At 41.2% G+C, this 20,029-nt stretch overlaps 1 protein-coding gene across 1 annotated transcript in view; it reads left to right on the forward strand.

Annotated features, from left to right (window-relative positions):
* LAMA3 (laminin subunit alpha 3) overlaps positions 1-20,029 on the forward strand; it is a gene marked incomplete at its 5' end in the record, with an annotated part of 261,166 nt that overhangs the window by 220,542 nt on the left and 20,595 nt on the right. The window contains 13 exons of the mRNA XM_019526339.1: positions 1,768-1,944; positions 3,895-4,046; positions 4,149-4,308; positions 4,561-4,694; positions 5,243-5,390; positions 6,629-6,751; positions 9,732-9,856; positions 10,238-10,358; positions 12,567-12,707; positions 14,067-14,197; positions 15,170-15,301; positions 17,969-18,116; positions 18,945-19,114. Coding sequence (XP_019381884.1) covers positions 1,768-1,944; positions 3,895-4,046; positions 4,149-4,308; positions 4,561-4,694; positions 5,243-5,390; positions 6,629-6,751; positions 9,732-9,856; positions 10,238-10,358; positions 12,567-12,707; positions 14,067-14,197; positions 15,170-15,301; positions 17,969-18,116; positions 18,945-19,114 — 1,862 coding nt within the window. The remainder of the gene's footprint in view (positions 1-1,767; positions 1,945-3,894; positions 4,047-4,148; positions 4,309-4,560; positions 4,695-5,242; positions 5,391-6,628; positions 6,752-9,731; positions 9,857-10,237; positions 10,359-12,566; positions 12,708-14,066; positions 14,198-15,169; positions 15,302-17,968; positions 18,117-18,944; positions 19,115-20,029) is intronic.

Raw genomic sequence — 20,029 nt, forward strand, 5'->3', positions numbered from 1 at the left:
CATACCTACAGGCTGGGGAACTCCCTTCTCATCAATGCAGAGGCAGAAAAGGATTTTGGAGTCATCATTGAGCCCAAGATGAACATGTGCTGACAGCGTGGGGACACGGTCAGGAAGGCCAACCATACCTTGTCATGCATCCAGAGAAGCGTCTTGAGCAGGTCCAAGGAGGTGATCTTTCCCCTCTATGCGGCATTGGTCATGCCGCAGTTGGAGTACTGCATCCAGTTCTGGGTGCTGCACTTCAGGAGGGATGTGGACAACATGGAGAGGGTTCAGAGGAGGGCCACTTTATGATCGGGGGCAGCAGGGCAGGCCCTATGAGGAGAGGCTAAGAGACCTGAACCTGTTCAGCCTCCAGAAGAGAAGGCTGAGGGGGGATCTAGTGGCCTGTTACAAACTAGTCAGAGGGGACCAGCAGGCACTGGGGGGGAGTCCCTGTTCCCCCAAGCACTACCAGGAGTGACCAGGAATAATGGTCACAAGCTGGCAGAGGGTAGATTCAGACTAGACATCAGGAGGCGCTACTTCACTGTCAGGGTGGCTAGGAGCTGGAACCAACTTTCAAGTGAAGTGGTGCTGGCTCCTACCTTTGGGGGTCTTTAAGAGGAGGTTAGATGAACACCTTGCTGGGGTTGTTTGACCCCAGTACTTTTTCCTGCCATGGCAGGGGGTCGGACTTGATGATCTGCTCAGGTCCCTTCAGACCCTACTAACTATGAAACTATGAAAAGTATTTGAATACCCACACTTACAATTCAGAGGGGTCCGCACCAATATTTGAAGTTTCCAAAGGGGTCTGCACCCTCATTCAAAATTTTTAGGGGTCTGCAAATGAAAAAAAGGTTGAAAACCACTGCTCTGTAATTTTCCTGCTGCTCCAATTTAGATGCATCCCATCCTACAAATCTCCTTTTGTTATTCTCTCTCTTCTTTTGAAGGCTGGTTGTTGTAGTGACATTTCTTCTAGTAGAAGATGGTATTCTTTGGAGTCGCTTTCTACCCTCAGAATAGATATTCTCCAATTGTGACTGTTTTTCATTGGCAAATTGTAGAGAGATGTTGGTTCCCATAGCTCTGGCTGTCTTTTTTTTCTAACAGCGATGCAGTCTTAAAAAGTTAGTTACACATTAGTTTCCTAGTATTGTTTTTCCATAGAAGCAATTTCTGTAATTGCTACAAAGATAGTGGGTTTACCAATAGTGCCAACAAAAAAGCATTGATTAGACAATCTATCTTTTGAGATGTGTCCTCACTGTGTAAAAGAATGAGCTAAAACCATGGCCAAAAGAAAAGTGACCAAGATGTCTGACACGTATTGTGATTAGCAATGTAATATCATGCCAGACAGGTAGTAAAGACCAAGTGAAGCATCTAGATCCATACAGAGGCATCTAAGCAAGAGGTGTGATTTTTTTTTCCAGAGGTGTTGAGCCCTGGCAGTCCTTGTTGGCTGAGATGTACTAACTGCTTGGTTATCTGTAAATGAGGGTAATAATTACTAAATAGAGGTGTTGCTGTGATGGCTGACTGGTGAATTTCTGAAGAAAAAAGTGCTGTGTAAGTGCTAAGTGGGAGTAGAACAATTCCCACCCTACTGTATTGTTGTGTTGATTTAGGGGCTGGGGCTTGTGCTGTTGTGGTAACCCATGAGTACTCATTTACAATATGTTTATGTTAACTCTATGCCAGAGGTCACTCAGCACAGACATGAACTAATGTTGGCAGTAAAAATGTTTACTCCCTTGAATTTGTTTTTCCTGATAGGTTACTATTCCAATGAGGTTCAGTGGCCGTTCTGGAGTAGAGGTTCGAGCACCAAGCAACCTTGACGATTTGAAAGGCTACACATCCCTTTCCTTCTTCCTCCAAAGACCTCAACCAGGGCCGAACACTACAGTGCAGAAACAAAATATGTTTGTGATGTATCTGGGTAGTAAGGATGTAAGTATTTATTGAGATTTAAATAACACTTAAAACAGAAAATACATTTTGAAGCAAGAGATGGGGACATTCTTCTCTGTCAGCAACTGGAATTACCTTTATCTTAATCAGAATTATGTGGGGGGAAAGAATGATTCATTGGCCCTTTCTTCCATTGGACCAATAGCTAGCTGGACAAATGTTTTTTCTGAGCTGTTTTTCTGTCACTTCTTGGGAGGGTTCAGCCAGGACATTGGCAGTTGGTTCTGCAAATAGGCCCTGGGAGGGCAATTAGGAGGTCAGCAGGGCAGGGTCACAGGTTACCAGAGTGTCTGGTCAGGGTCTGGATCAGGAGTGGAGTGGAGACCATGAGACTGAGTTCCAGGGGAGCTCAGAGGGGAGATCCAAGTGACATTCCAAGATGTAAGCCAAGGTCAGGAGCCCAGCATCAGGGACGTGGTACAGAGTTCCAGGGAAAATCTGAGATCAGCACCGAGGAAGCCAACGTGAGTCAGGATACTAGGAAAGCCAGAGAGAACAGAGCCAGCTCCAAGTTTCAGGGGAAGTCCAAGATCAGGGTCAGGAGAGCCAGGGAGAGTAGTGAAAGTGAGGTTTGCTGGAACAGACTGAGGCTGTGTCAAGGTGCCCACAGCTTGAGACTGCAGGTGTGCTTCAAAGGGGTGAGAGGTGCTTTCAGCAGACAATCTGATTGCAGAGAAATGGGGCAATCACATTAGCCAAGAATCAGGAGCAGGTATGATAACTCATGTGCTTGGCCTAGCCAGGCCTGCTTGATCAGAGTCCCCAGCGCTTTACAGTTAAGTCCGGTTGAATTCACCAGCTCGCCCAGCCTCCTACCAGCATCCTATCATTCCCTCCTCCCTCCCCCCAGTTTTCAACTTTTGATACTTCACCATTATTTGTATTCCCTTTGGAGGGGCAAATTCATTAGAGTTTATTGTACTTCCCACTAATGGATACCTCTAGTTATTCTTGTTACTATCCGTAACCTTATAGCCATGGGCTGTATTAAAGAAGTGTCTCTTTAGGCTTCCTTTTTGTTTATGTAGCACCCAGCACAGAGGAGTCCTGATCCTGATTCAGGTCCATAGATGTTACCACAATATAATTAACACTTTTTTTCTTAATTAGGTTTAACAGTGGTCTTCTTATTCAAAATGTAGCACCATGCCTCTTCATTTCTGCCTCACTTACATATTTGAAACATGTGCCTGGTCATGCCATCTCCTTAATCAGTTTTCCTAACTACATGTTAATCACATGTTAATCACTATGTATTATGTTCCTAAACTATTCATTTTTACACTGAGCCAAATCTGTCTATGTGTTTGTTATAAATGTGGTGTGCATTAAGCACAGTTATTCTGTGCTGGATCCTACCTTATCTTTCTGAACTTCTGGTTCAGAATGTCTTTTTTGATGACAACAGTTTAATTGTCCTTATTACAATTAGGAAGAGAAGTATATGAGAGAAGTAAAATGTTAATCATATGTGAAATGATTGCTTTAAGGCATGTCAGAGGAGCAGTTGTACTTCAATATTGTTTCTTTCATCTTTCTTACCTCACAGAGGCACTATGAGACTAAACTATTATGTGCACAGTGGTTTGAAAACGGCTGAGGGAAGGCCCCCAGAAATGAAAATTTTTGTAATATTATTGTTGTAATACTGAAATTAATAGCCAGAATTGGACCTCATTCAATGCAAGTATGAGGGAGTCTTCAATTGATTTAAATTTATTTTTGTTGAATCAGTGCAGCTTAAGAATCTGCAAATATACATTCTAGAACTAGTAAGCCTAATAAAATTTGATTACTGTGCTTCATGCATTATTAGTACAGCTTTTTATGATCATCTAAAGCATTGTCATGTCCCTGAAGTGACTTTCTAGCTTTTTACTACCATTCACATAAATCATTCCTTTAATTGTTGTGCTTTTCCGGTTGTAGGCTTCCAAGGACTACATTGGTATGGCTGTAAGGGATGGTCATCTCATTTGTGTTTATAATCTGGGAGGCAATGAAGCTGAAATAAAAGTAGTTCCTTCAGTAACTGAGAGTAACCCTGAAGAAGCTATTTTGGATCGAGTAAAATTTGAAAGGTATAAAAATACAGTCCACTTGCCCCCTTTTTTCAGATCCCAGCTAAATCTTGCTGTATTAATAAAATGTCTTACTATTTTACTTTTTCTCTTTTGTTTTAGGATTTACCAGTTTGCCAAGCTGAACTATGTCAAAGCGGCCACAGCAAGTCCAAAAGACAAAAGGGATTTTGACAGTAGTAGTGACAACAGTCACACACTCCTGAATTTGGATCCCGGCAATGTTGTGTTTTACGTTGGAGGATACCCAAGTAATTTTACGGTAACTGGAACCATCAGTTTTGCTTATGCAGAAGTTTAGTCACTGCAATTAGAGACTTATCTATTGAGTATTCTTTTTCTAGCAATTCTGAGTTGGTCCAGGCTATGGTACATTTTGGATGATAACAGGTATTCTGAAAAATATTTTTGCACTAGAACCTTTGAACCAATTACATAATTGCTCTTTTTCGTAGTTTGTAAACATTATTGGATTGCTATTGATATAGAGAGTTTGGTTGTCTTATTTTTGCAGCCTCCCGAAGAACTAGATCTTCCTTTCTATGAAGGCTGCATTGAATTAGACAACCTAAATGAAAATGTCATTAGCCTGTACAACTTCAGGAGAACGTTTAATCTCAGTACCACGGAAGTGCGGCCATGCAGAAGGTAACATTACAAATACAGCAGTATTTTACAATACGAAATTCACACTGGTATTGTTGTTTTACATCACACATTCTTGTATTTATCCAACTCGACAATTAATTTCTCTAGAGTTAAGATCACTGCAGGTGCTCAAAGTTTGGGAAACACACTAGGCAGGCAAGCCAGCATTCGTAACCACAACCACTCACTTCATATACCCTACCACTCAAATGTTGTAATGCCCAGATTCATGCTTAAATTTGTCAGATCAGCAGTATATAGTTCCCAGCTTCTTTATAGTCTAAAATGACATGAGAAGAGACTACTGATCTCTAAAGCCTTTGAAATCAGAGTTTATCTCTCTAAAGACCATATCCCATAGAATTCAAAGAAAAGTTTGCTCCAATTTATATTGGATTTTGTCCTCACTGGAGTCTGGTCACCCTTAGGGCTGAATATCTTGACTGGAGTTTTTTTGAAAAAAATCAGTTGTAGTGTTTTTTGATATGCACACATGGGAGCAAGCAAGGGTCACATGTATAATGACTTGTGATGTTTCATTTTTACAGATATAGGGAAGAGTCTGATAAAATGTATTTTGAAGGAACAGGCTATGCACGTGTAATAACAGAACAACCAAATTATCATAGTTTACGCTATGAACAGACAATTCAGACTACTTCAGATGAAGGAATAGTGTTTTTTGCAGAAAACCAGGTAACTCATAGAATGGTTGAAATACCTTTTGCATTGTGTATCCTACATAATTTGAAAACTACCATTCATTGAGAAGCTACACTGAAGTGTCACTTGCAGTAGTATCTTTCATAGTCATCTGAGAAATGGATTAGTACATTTCATCCTGTGTTTTATTGCTACTTAATATTAATTATGACATATTTGAGAAGCAGCTGTTCAGTGAATAGATGCTGATTATAGCAATGAACAGAAAGTGTGAATTATTGTATGATAACGAGTCGTCCCATTATTCACTCTGACAGTAGCATATCTAACCTGGAAAATGTATAGATGTAGGGAGAACTGTGACTGGCAAATGTTATTATAAGCTGATTTAATGTTAGTGATATGAGATAAATAAGTTCAAATAAATATGTTGAGTTGATAATAACTTTATCTTTGTTTCAATAAGAAATGTTTGTTTCCACCAAGAAACTGGTATGGTAATGAGCACCCCAGACATACCTCAAACAGATGGGAGATAAAGAATAATTTGTAAGAATTAAATAATCTCATTTTGCCTAAAGCCATTGGAGGTTCCTACAGCAGGAGATGGAGGATGGACTAGTTTTAGTGAAAGTTAAATAAATATGATGTCATTATCACTGCTGTTGCCCTTTTTATGAAGAGTTTGGATCAGTGATACTTTGTGTAATCCCAGAAATTCTGGAATACACCCAGTAAAGTGTAAGGAAAATATATTACTGGTATCATGTTAAAGACAAATTTGGTAATTCAAACCAATCTTTCAAAGGGACTTAGTACACTCTTCTTTTCATCACACTAGGTATTTCTGTCACATTCATACATGACGGAAGCAACTGCTTTACCTGAAAGCTATAACAGTCATGTTTGCATACTTTTTAAAAATGCAAGTCAACTTTCCCTCTTAGTTAATCTGTTGCAAAGCCATTGATGCTGGTGAGTTGCACCAGTGTAACTGAAAGAAAAATTATACTGGGATTTCTATTCAATGCCATTTTGATTTAACTGATGTAATAGGTGCTAGTCAGAAAAATTCCAGCAAAACCTTTTTGGGGGCAGTTTGCCAAGTCAGCAAAATCAAAAGGCAGATGTGGTTTGATTTTGCCAAAGTTTGACAGAACTTAGGTAAGGTTCTGGAACCTGCCTACAAAGTTTTGTTTTGTTAAAATAACTCAAATGGCACTGAGATGTATATGATTTGTTAAACGGTTTTGTTGTTTTTCTTGTTGCAGGATCACTTCATTAGTGTGATCATTGAAAATGGCCATTTAGTGTTCTGGTACAAACTTGACTCAGAACCAGCAAAGGAAACTGTAATAAATACAACAGTTGTAAATGATGGAACATATCAACAAGTATGTCCTTTAAACAAACAAATGATCATATATTAAAAGTATCATGAACTTCTGAAAATACATCTCATAATACCTGAAGTCAGTCACCCTGTATTAAGTTATTCTGATGTTGAGGTTTGCTTTATGTTAAGAGGTTCAGGCTAGATGGCATAAGTGTATATATAAAGATGATAAGAAAATTAATGTTTATGCCACCCACTGTTCTGCTTTCTAGCAAGTCACAACTTGCAGAATAACCACTGAAAAGGCTAGCCCTTTACAAGAATACTGTTTTATTTGAGGCTTACATTATTTGGCAGAAATATCAACAGTACTTTAATATTCAGTTTTGTATATTTTCAGACTGGCTCCAAGAAAATCTAGCTGATTTTTTTTATACAGCTGCTTAATTTTTTAGCTTGCTTACAGCTATTTTATAGTGCTATTTATTTAAAGTCTGCTACGACTAACTTAAGCAGATCCTTTGATTGATGCTTATTTTGGCCATAAATATTCTAAATTCTTCTGTTAAATGCATAGTATTCAATGATAAAATAAGGTTATTTAAAAATAACTTCAGGACATATGTATGTGCATGTGAATGTATGTATAAATTATAGCTGGGAAAAAATTACAAAAATGTGGGAACATTAGTTCAAATTTGGAAATGAATTATTGGGTTGTCTGTTTGTACCTATTTTGGTATTCAGCCTTTTTCATGTGGTTTAACATTTGTTTGATAGTGAGAATGTTTACATATGCAGCAAATTTTAAGAGAAATATTGCAGGCTATACACAACAAACACACTTATAGACTACTTACACAAGAAATCAAATTCTGAGTCACATTCATCCAATCATGCTGTGACTTAATGTGTCCAGTCAAAACAGCTCAATTTTTAAAATATCAAAAATTGAAAGCAGTGTTCAAAGTGTTTTCAGCAATTGATAGGCTGAAATGTGTTTGCCTGAGACATTAATTGAATCATTGAGAGCATCATCTTAATTTGTGGGAATAATGACCTTTCTCCAGATAATTTGCCGACAAACAAAAGACTTTTTTTGATGAATAACCTATTTACTGTGAAAAATTCACCCTGCTAAAAAAGATGGGGCATGAGTGGCTAGCTACAAGTTTTACTGTAGTGATAGAGGCTTGAATTTATGAGCACAATTTTACAGAATCCACTTTATAAAAACAGTACCTCTCCTCAATGAGTGCATCTATATTTGATGCCCAGATTTTTCCAATTAGGACAATGATTTCCTGATTTTTATAGGTGCCAAACACCCACAAGTCCCCTATTACAAATGAGCAGTAGGTGTTCAGCACCTTTGGGCACCTACAGACATGCAGCAAGGCTGCTCCAACACACTGTAACTACCGTACGTCAGAGCAGACTCGATAATAATTGAGTTTGCTGAAGCATGGTAATTACTGCACTCCAGTGGACTCCAGCATCATATGTAGTAGCATCCCTGCACTGAAAAATGGCGGTGGGGGTGTTTTAACCATAGCTCATTCCACAAGCTTTAGTTAAAGAACTCCCACCACCATTTTTCAGCACAGGGACACTGATACATGTGATGCTCCTGGAGCTTTAATGAAAGCGGCTCTCTGGGAGCCACTCTCTCATTAAAGCTCCCTCTCTCCCCCCCACTTCTGGAGCATGTCTGTAAATGCCCTTTGACTTTGATTCACATTGAACCATGACCATGAGTGGATCTAGAGTTTCCTAAAGGGGAGGTGTGGCACATTGCCTCTCAGACAACGGAGGGGATAGAGGGGCAAAGTATCACTGGAACTCCTGGACTAGCAGAGGACACTGAGGAGCTAGGCAGAGGGTATGCACATGAAGTGGGTACCCACCCACTGCTACCTGTGCTGTTATCCCTGGCTGATGCAGCCATGGAGGGAGGACTGGAGTTGCTCCTACCCCACTCCAGCCAGGGCCTGTGGGCAGTGGTTGTTCAGGGTACTAGGCTCAGCTGGGGACAATGGTGATGGCATGCTGGTTACTCCTTCCAGCACCTGCTCTCCCTTTTCCCCCTTCCCCCTCCCGCCCCCAAGTTCACCCCACTGACTGGGAGCAAAGGTGGAAGAAGGAACCTGTGTGCTGCTGCCACTATTCCCAGCCAAGCCTGTCACCTGGGTGCAGCCTGCAGCCAGAGTGGTTCTGGGGGGGCCCCGCTACTTCTGTCAGTCAGTGACAATGGCAAGTGGGTTTCTCCTTGGAGCGCCTGATCCCAGCCTGTGGGAATCATGGTCGGGGAGGATCAAGGAGCAGGTGCAGGAAGAGGAAACCTGCCAGCTGCCATGGTTGTTCCCTCCCAAGCCAGAATCCCCATGCAGCTCCTCTCTGCAGTCCAGGACAGGAGTGGGGCAGGAGCAACTCTGTAGCTCCCCCTCCACCTGGGTCACCTGGGGACAGCAACAACAGCAGAAGAAAGGGGGTGCAGCCTCACCACTGCAAAACCTCCCACCTCCCCGAGATCTGCCCCGGCCATAAAACATGTCAGTATTCAGACTAGCCTTTCAGCTTTGTGTGCCTACACTGGGAGGCAGTAGATTCTGGTAGAGAGGACTGGGAGTCATGAGATCTCTGTTCCCAGCATTGGCACTGATTCAGACTATAATATTTCCCACTGAATCTCCTTTGCTATAAAATAGACAAAATGATACTTCCCTTCTTTCAAAATTGCTTTATGGTCTGTAAAAAATACCAAGCTTTATTATTCTACTTTATTCAAGTGCTAGACCACTGAAAACAAAAGTCTTCATAATGTCCTTCCTGTATGCATTTGTTACAGGTAAAAGCCCACATTCTGCTCTGTTACACCTGCATAAATCTAAATCCATTTCAGTTGCTCTGTATTGAAGCTATTATTAATAAGAACCAGAGTAAACCCTGTTTGTGTCCTACTATGTTTGCTTACTTAGCATGCTAAATTATCCTCATTTCTTTTGTGTACCCTAAGTCTCATCACTTTTCCATTTCAGGTTATGTTACACATCGCTACGATCGACAAATATGTTGTAATTAATTCTAAGACAAAAGTCGATGTAAGTATCTTCCAATTCAGCACATACTACCTGGGAGGACTTCCATCTTCTCTACGGGAACGGTGAGTTACTATAATGAAGTCAGAAGGCCTTTTTGTGGTATACGCGTACCTGCTAGTGATGTCAGTAGGAGGTTTAGAGAAGAATTCAGTAAGACTGGGCTCACACTGTATCTTGCAGTTGATAAGTAAATAGCCAGTTTCTAATAAAATGGTAAAAATCTTTTAGTTGTAGAAAATAAAAAGCACCCCAGCTTTTTGCTACTTGGAATGTGCTACAAAGACAGGATTTGACATTAGGAATTTGTATGCAATTAGAATGCATCTCAGAATCTGCTGTTCTATGTTTCTCTTTCATCCCCTCTTGCTGTCAGTACTCCCTAGCTGTTTTATAATAGCACAGTTGAGGGAACAGATCACTTGACTTTTTCTCTCTCAAACCAGCTTTAACATCTCTACACCTCCATTCCATGGCTGCATGAAGAATGTGAAAAATCCCAAGCCTGGATCTATAACTTTTGATCAGACTGTTGGTGTCAGTAAAAAGTGTTCAGATGATTGGAAGGTAATTTGCAGTTACTTTTTAAAATATTTATTATTCATAGAGATTAATGCCAGAAAGTAGGGGTGCACCAATAGAGATTTTGGGGGCCAATACCGATAGCTGATATTTAAGAAGGCATATTGATCAATACTGATCTGATATTTGATACGGCTGCCTCCAGGTGATAAGTCTGTTGTGGTGGAAGGGGAGGGAGGGGGTGTGGGGGGGCAGATCAACACCCCTGCTCTGAACAAGGGAGGGGGCAGGCGTTCCCCAGAGAGGCAGGGACATGGGATGGAGGCACAGCTTTGGGGGGGGGGCAGCTCCTGCTGCTGCTTGCACCCCGGCGGAGGGGGTGTTCCCCCCAGATCTGCACAGGGCAGGTGTGGCGGGGCCTGGAGGCAGCACTGCGCGGGGCACTTCTCAGTGGGGGCTGGGCTTGGAGCGGGCACCAGTGGCACTGGGAGGGGCTGCAACCACCCCAGATTTTGCCGCTGCTCTGCTCCCAGGCGCAGCCCGGCTCCATGTCCCACTTCCACCCATGTGCTCGGAAGAGCGGAGGGTGCACCAGGCGGCTAGCAGCAGCAGTGCTGGGAGCAGAGCTGCAGCAAAATTTGGGGTGGCTAGAGCCCCTTCTAGCGCCACTGGTGCCCGCTCTGAGCCCAGCCCCTGCCAAGCAGTGCCCCTTGCAGTGCCAGCTCCAGCCCCCACACTGCCCCCTGCCTGCCTCACACAGATCCAGGGTGCACACCCCCACCCGCCCTCCTGAGGTGCAAGCAGCAGCGGGATCCCCCGCCTCCCCCCACAAGCTGTGCCTCCATCCCACATCCCCACCTCCCTGGGGAGCACCTGCCCCCTACTTACCTTTCCATGGGGGTGTTGATGTGCCCCCCACGTCCCTTCCCTGCCTCCTTCCCTTCCAACTTACCAGCTGGAGGCAGCTTTCCACCCTGCCAGCTCTGCTCTGTGCTTCACTGCGGCTGAGTGCAGCACAGGCATTTATCAGCCAAATTATCGACCCCATTGGGCCGACATCCAATACAGAAAATTTTCTTTATATCAGTACCAATCCAATATCAGACTGATGATGTATTGGTGCACCTCTACCAGAAAGTACTATGAAATTATCTAGTCTCATGTCCTGTACAACACTGGCCATGCTAAAGCATAGGTGGCACTAAAGCATATTATCCAAGTATTATTCCACTCTTGACTAGAACATTTTAAGAAAGGGAGAATCCATAACTTCCTTTTTTTTAAGTTGATTCTGGGGCTTAGTCACCCTCCCTGTTGAAAGCCTGTGCCTCATTTATAATTTAAATATGTTGGCTTCAGTTTCCAGCCAGTGACTCTTGTTTTGCCTTTTTCTACTAGGTTAGGGAGCCCTTTAGTACCCCATTTTTTCTCCCCCTGAAGGTACTTATATATCTTGTAAGCAAGTCACTTCTCAGTCACCTTCTCAGTTTCTCACCAAATGAGATGAATAGTGTGGATGGATAAGGGTTTACTTACTGAGGATCTTGACTACTCCTATCACATCTGTAAGAGGTTACATAGGCAGTCACTTTCCAATTATTTGCTCTGTCACTCAGACCCTCTAAATCTGTATGTTCTCCCTGGCTCTCACAACTCCAGAAATACAAACTCATTTCTAGAGTTCTATGCCAAAGCCACTGTTCTTTCTGCTTTACACAGTGAGTGGAATTTTTTTACAATTTTGTGAATGCCACTTCTGTTGATCAGAGAAACCATTTCCTGTGGATTGACTCCTCTCACTCCTCCTCTTCCCCTGCCATTGAAATTTAAATGTGCTCACCCTTTACCTTGGGGATTGATGAAAGGGAATTGAATCCAAGTTTCCTTATTGCAATGCAAAACACTTTCACTTGGACACTAAGCCTGTCTTCTTGCTTTTACTCTTTGAATTTAAATTCTGCTATGATTTTTCTTGACAACACAGACAGTAAATAGAGTAGTGTATCATACTAAACAGGCTTCACCTCTTCACATTGGTTCAAATCGGAGTAATGTCAATGAAGTTATTCTACTTGTTTTGCCTTGAAAACTCAACTACTGTAATTTTCCATTTTCCTTTTGTAAGCTTTCAGTTAGAACCCATTCATACTTATATTAGCTCAAAATAGAAGAATTAAAGCCCAATGTCATCATTTACTGCTGAGATTTAGCAAAACAAAAATACATTAAAACTTTTATCTCTTTGCCTTGTAGCTTGTGAGATCTGCAGCTTTCTCTAGGAATGGAAATTTGAGTTTGAGCGCCCAGGACTTTCCATACCCCAATGATTTCCAAGTTGGATTTGGCTTTCGTAGCTTGACACCCTCTGGAAGCTTACTATATTACAGTTCGCAGGTACAGAAAATGTTAATTATGGAATACTTGGTCAGTTTTGTATCCAGATCTGTTTGAGTATTTCTAGTAGCTTACCCAGCTATCTAGTTTTTCCACCATCAAATTTTAAGGGAAAAAGTAGCTGTTATATTCATCTAGTCCAGATTCCTGCATACTACTGGCCAAAGAACGTCAACCCAATAATTTCTGCATATAGCTCATAATTTCTGTTTGAGCTGTAGTGTACCTTCCCAAAAGATCTCTGTTGAGATAATAGTTTATACACTACTAAACTTCAGCTGTATGCAGAAATGGGTATAAACTTCAGCTGTATGCAAAAATGGGTATGTATCACTCATGCTTTTTTGCCCAGTTTTGGAAGCTCAGGTGATCATGAAATGGTGTCTGCTCAGTCTGGTTGGAAACTTTCTGATGGAATATTCCTCTGTTTGAGAATACTGTCTTATCAAAATACAAATATTCCGCAGGGAGGATGTGATTTTGGTGACAGGCCAACAGAAAGCAGACATGATTCAGTCAGAAACAGACTATTTGGTTAGAAAGTTTTCAATGACATTTTTTTCCCAGGAAAATGCTAGTTAATTGAATCCAAAACCATTCAAGGAGAAGTGTCAATTTTGACAAATTTCTCATTTAAGAATTTTTTTAAATTCAAAATTGTCCAAATTCAATTTTAAATTGGCCATTTCTACATGACAAATTTGGGGGTTTAAATGCCTTTCAAAACAAAATAGTTTGAAATCACCAAAACAGGTTTTGATTGATCCAGTATGAATTTTTTTCCAAATGTTTTGTCTCTAATTTGAGAATTTCCATTTGTCTTGATCAGACACAGGAAATCTGTTTCCCACATGGTTCTAAAATTAGTTTTGAAACTCATCAGTGAAAGGACTGAGTTGGCTTTTGGGTTGAAACTTTAATTAAAAATGTTTCCATTTACCAACCAAGCCTATTTACCCCACTCCTGGGTCATGAGTAATCCTAAGCAGAGAGATTTTTGATAATTTCCTTGATAATACAGTGACAGAAGTGATTGACCTAAAGGGGCAGTGTGGGGAAAAAACACCTGGGTGTTTGGGGGGAAAAAGAATACTATTCAGATAGCCAGGAATTTAACCTCCTACCACTGTTGAAACTCAGTTTGAGTAAAATCACTAAGAGGGTTGCTGTGGGGAAAAAACAGGTTGGCAGTGGGAGGAAGGCAAAACTGGTTTGCCATTTTGAATTGCATAGGACTCTGGGACTAGTGCAGTGGACCACATTTTTTTTTCAATTGAGAACTGGGTTCATGGTGATCTCAGGAAACTGGAAGCACTCTATGTTTAGTAATGATTTTGTATGATTACATATTTTTTTTAGAACAGTGTTCTTGAAGTTTATTTGAAAGATGGATTTATAGTCGTAAGCATGGCAGATGAGAAAAAACAATCCAGTGCAAAATATGAAGCTGGTTTGACGCATTATGTGTCAGTAATAAAAACTGGTGACAAGTAAGTATAACTCCTTAATTGATTTTTGAATGGAATGAAAGCTCAGTTAGAGACTAGAATTTTGATTAGACCTTGTGTTAGTAACAGTTCTTCTTTTCATGTCCTGTCTGAGACAGATATTTAGCAGAATTCACAGATTCATTAGAATTTGAAAGGGCTGCAACATGAGCGCTTTTGTTACGGCTGTTAAGTACACTGTTAAAACTTAATGACAAATTGTGCTAACAGTGGATATAGAAATTCTGGAGCAAGAGGATAATTTGCATCCTAGTTCCCAATGGTCTGCTGCTGCACGTCACAGCAGTACTGAGGTTTTGAGCCCACACACTGGAAAGTTGAGACCTGGTTTTCTTCGTCTGTCTGTGTAAGAAGGTTAATCAGTTTGCTGCATCATGATAGTGAAAGACTTCAGTTTCTACTAGAAGGGTATTTATATAAACAGAGTGTGCTATAATGAGTTTGGATTATTTATTAAAACTGTGATTACTAGAATGCGCTGATTTCTACAGGATTGTATAAAATGAAACTAGTACTGCCTAAAAAGAAGCTTCTGCATTAAAGCCTTCTTTTAACTATAATGTTTTCTGTACAAGAAGTGTCTAACCAACCAAGTGCACCCATTTCATTTTAGCTGAAAGAGGGTGATATTCTGGCCTCTTTGCAGTCAATGGAAGTTTTATGATTGATTTCAATGGCACCAGGATTTCTCCTGCTGCATGTATGGACATAGGCAACCCTCAGTATACTATCTTAAATAAGGGGAGATTCCGTAAAACTTAGTGAACCTATGCTGGTTTAAGGTCTAGGGATGTAGGAGAGTAAGGCCTTAAGATCCACCAAAATTAAAATCTCACAGGAACTCACATTCACGTTGGAGTTTTCTTTTTTATAAAAGGCAGATATTCATTTAAATGCCTTGAGCACATGTTTTTCATGCTTTTTGTACTCTTCTTTTTATTTGTCTTGTTTCAGCCTAAAGCTGCTGTTTGATGACCAGCCCGTGTTGATGACAGTGGAACGTCAAGGAACACCTAGCTTAAGCCACCGTATACAATTGGGTGGAGGTAACTTTGAAGGTTGCATCTCCAATGTCTTTATACAAAGGTACTTGACCTAGGGAAGTTTGCAGTTTAGACATTTGGGCTGTTTTCCTTTCTGACTGCATTATTATTTCTTCTCACTGATATGCATTTTCTCTGTATGCATAAAATCCAATGGAACATGACACATGCACTTTTTTATTTAGCCAGTTAATCAGTTTTGTCCAGATGTAATGAAATCTAAAACAGATCCAGATACAAAATTGACCACATATTCCATAATTAACATTTTTGATATATTTAGAAGCTCAGTCTGAATTGTATGACTTTATTAGAAATTTATTTAAAAAGCATCATTCTATAGCTATCAGTTGAATATACTGTAAAGGCCAACATTTTCAAACACCTATGCCTGTATTCTGTGCACCAAAAATAAGTATGTGGCCAGATGACTTCATAAGCAGAGTATTTGCATGTGTAAAACAGACAATTACTTAAGCCTTCAGGCTGGATGTGCACTACAAAATGATTTCACATGTCCTTTAGGCACGTGTGTGTCAGGACATCAGCAGTGGGAGGCATAAAATGAGTGATAGCTGCATTGAAAACAGCAGCCAGTAGCATGCTGCCCTGCTCTTCCTCTTGTGCCCCCTCACTGCAGCCACTGATTCTCACTGTTGAACTGGACTTTGGCAGAAGTTGCTGGCTATTGCAATCAGCAATGAGGATAAGGGGCAGCTGCAGCAGGGGAGTGAGAGAATATTCCTTGGCACAGACCAGGGAGGGCTGAGGCAACAGCAGGCAGCTTGGGCTGAGCAGGCCGAAGGGAGTCACTGGTCCAAGGCACAAAACTTATAATTTATACCTTTGGTGGTGGCTGACATTCAGAGTGAGCTGTGTTGGTTTGGCTAAAAAGCTGCCAACTCTTGATTTAAGCAACTAAGGGTACTTCTGCAAACACCCAATTGCTCACTTCTCATGCCCATTTTTCCCCACACACAAGTATTTACCTGGTGGAAAATACATCTTTGCATGTATATCTAAGGAAAGACATTTGGCCCTCATTGTAGTTTCTGTCACAAATGTAGTTCCACCTGGGCTCTGCTTGCTTTTGCTAAGTATTACTGAATATTTGGATGTGCATGCACTATTTCTGGTTTGTATATGTCTTCCTTAAATCTTGGCTTTAGCATTGTGAAGCAAGACAATATGCATACTAGCCCCTCCATCTATCTGTGATCTGAAGAACCCAAATCTGGAAAGTTCCCCTTAACCAAAAAAAAAAAAATCTGTATGTGTGTGCATGTATTTACATATAAGTAGTGTGGCTTACCCTGATAGAGAACTGGACTGGCACTGAGGAGACTGCCACTTGCCTGTTGGATACAGATAGGCAAAAAATGTCAGCTCCCTGTGTTTCAGGTCCCCAGTCTGTAAAATGGGGTAATGGTACTGACCTTTGTAAAATGCTTTGTTATCTGCCAATGAAAGGGGCCTCTCCATCATCATCATTATCATTCTTTGGGCTTCTGTACAGTGAAGATTGTTTTAAGGGTTTTTCTGACAACCCAGTGGCACAATAACAGCCTGATAGCATTTAGCACTACAGCAAGTCCTATTTGAGCACCATAATGACTCCTCCTCTATCATACAGGTATTTAACAAGTGAAATATTCCTACTGTGATCAAGGAGGTTTTGCTCTACCTGCGCTGCTGTATCCCAACTCCCTTTCTCAATTGCAAACCTTTTTTTTCAAGTCAGTAGATTTTGGTAGGCTTCTAAATTCAGTCAAGGATGAGATGGCACTAGTTCACCTCAGCAGTACAGCTGTTATAATGGCAGGAGGCTTCAGGCAAAGATTTCAGAGAACAGGCTACTTTTAGCTAGCTCAACGTGCTTACCCAGCGGGTCATGTAGCATATTTAAGGAAGGGTTTTGGTTTATTTTTCCCAAGGAAGCTGCTGATACTTTTAATCAGGTGTGGCCCTCCACTATAGTTTGAGCTACTTCACTGGATGATCCATACTAACTAGTATCAGTTGTTAGGATTTCTCACAGATGTCACTCAGTAACACTAAGTATATTAATTCTTATGACAATAACTGGATGTTCCTGTGTCCAAGACTTAAGGATCAGTAGTATAAATTGTAGTATTCCCACCAGAGTTATGCAAATAATTGGGGGGGGAGGGAAAGATACTGTCAGTTCTGAAAAATCAGAAGTATTTCAGTTTTGTCAACTTGCAGTGAAAATATTTCAAAATGTTGGTGATTAAAAATAGGTTGATCAAAGTATTTTTTTCAGTTTCAAATGTTTGAGTGATGTTTATTATTTTTTAAATAAAAGTAAAGACATTTTTAGTGGAAAGTTCATTTCAAACTGAAAAATCAAAGCATTTCCTTAAAAAATGCTACAATTAAACATTTGACATTTTGGAAATATTGGGGCATTTTCCCAAGACAAACAATTTAGTCAAACCATGGTGAATTGGCAGAAATATTTTTGCCACCAAATCTGCTTTTTCCCACCATAAAACTTTTTAGCAAAACATTTCACCCACCTCCTAATGTGACGTTCAGTTGATATTTGAACATACTGTCCTTGAGAGTTCTACTGGGGGAGGATACATATAAAATATAATGGTAGCTTGCACAATTGTTTTCATTAAACAGAGGGAAGGAGAATCATAGGGTACAGTTTGCTATAGCATTCGTTATTTTATCGCTCTAGGATGCACCATCTCCCCCAAGTTCAAAATTTAGCTAATAATACTGAGAAGACAAGCGGTGTATTGGTGGGAGCCTGCAGAACACATGAGCAACGTCAGCCATTGATGGTGAAAGACTTAGCGGTTCTTAATGGCTATAGGATGTTCAAGGTATGTTTATCCTTACTATAAACCCTACTCCACCTTGATACTTAGGAAGCATCTAGACCAATAGAGCTGAGGAACTGGTCATTCCCTTTCCATTTAACCTCTGGAGCTGGTTCAGCATATCACTGCTCAAGAATACTCTTCATTAAAGAAGAGTCTTGACTGAGTGATAGGAACCAAGGTTCCCTCTGAGGTGCGCATGTGCGTGGCTGCGCACAAGTAAAAGGCTGGCTGCACACAAACTTCTTTAGGCTGCGCACCCGCCGGGATAGGAGCTGGGCTGCGGCATGGGACACAGAAGGTAAGCTCCTCCCTGAGGGAAAGGTGGGGGCGGGAGCCTGGTGAGGGAGTGAGGAGGCATGTGGCATCAGGGCCTGGGATGGAGCACTTCCCAGGAGCCGGCAGAAACCGTGGAGCAGTTCCCTGGAGTCAGCGGAGCCTGCGCCAGCCCCAGCCTCCATCCCTGCCTTGCCTCAGCTCAGGGAGGAGCTGCCTACCCCAAGTGAGGCTTTGCCGGCTCCAGGGAACTGCTCCACTCCCTGGCCCTGATGCCACGTGTCTCCTTGTTCCCCGAGGGGAAGCAGGGGAGCAGAGCAGTGTCCCAGAGCTGGCAGAGCCCACCCCTTGCCCCCAGGCCCCTAGCCCCAGGCCCCTGCTGCCTGCCCCGGGTGAGAAGTGAGGAGCTTACCTTCAGTAAGTGTCCCATGCCGCACCGAAGCAGCATGTTCATGGACCGCTACTCCTTAGAGGGAACAGTGATAGGAACTATAAGATATGTGCAGATGGGATTATTCTTTTACCCATATTAAGTGTTTAAATTCTGTCCTGCAGCTACAGAAAGAAAAGCACCTTGCTTATATGACAGATGCTCAAGTGCAGCAAGACCAGCAAAGTTGCATTTCACCTACTCAGTTAAATGTCATCAAAGGAACTTACCAGTTTGGCAACACACCCAACAGTTTCTTGTTGTATACACTTTCCCAACCATCACTTCTAGACAGGTAATATGAATATTCTTCTCTCAGCTTCTAAAACTGTATTTTTGATTGTTTCAGTGCTAAGGGATAGGTTGCATGCTGCCTCTTTGTTTGGAAATCCTGGGATGGGGAGGGCATGACACAACTTTTCCCAGTCATTTTTTACACATAGTAGAACAGGTTACCTGGAATTGCTTGAATCTAGGGCATATTGATGCTTAGTCCAGGAGTCTAAATCTTCCAAATTCAGTCCCCATTCAGAAATATTTTGATGATGATTAGCGGGAATCCTGGTTCTCTCTGATTTAAAAAAAAAAAAAAAAAAATTTCCCAATTTTTGGTTTAAAAAAAGTAACCCCAAATCCACATTTTTCCATGATTAAAGTGATAGTGGTGTTTCATTTTAATCATAGAAGAATGTGGATTTGGGGCTACTTTTTAAATCCAAAAATTGGGGATTTTTTTTTTGTTAGAGAAAACCAGGATCCCTGATGATTACACCTGAAAGCCACTATTGTATCTGCAAATTATTCTACCTCTTTTGCAAGTCAAAAACTCCTCTCTCCCCTTCTATACTAAAATAGAACTATCTGAGAATATAGACAGATGTAACAATTACATCAGTATCCTTTGATATTGATTAGCACCATCAAACAATTAAAAAAATATTATTGTGATTAGTTACGCAATTAAAAAAATTAATCGCAGTTAATCATGGTTTTAAATCACACAGCTAAAAACTCAAAATTATGCACAGAAAAACTCAAAATTATGTAAAACTATGCAGGTACTTTGTATGATTGGGGGGTGAGTGTGGAGGCTATGGGGGAGGAAATTTTCTGAAAGTGTGGAGGGTGTATGGGTGTGAGAGGGGGGTTTGGAGCCTGGGGAAGGGGAGTCCAGGTACCCTGTCAGGGTACTGTGGGTCAGGAGTGAGGG

This window comes from Gavialis gangeticus, unplaced genomic scaffold, assembly GCF_001723915.1.
Source record: "Gavialis gangeticus isolate Ggan-Ray unplaced genomic scaffold, GavGan_comp1, whole genome shotgun sequence".
Classification (NCBI taxonomy): Eukaryota; Metazoa; Chordata; order Crocodylia; family Gavialidae; genus Gavialis; species Gavialis gangeticus.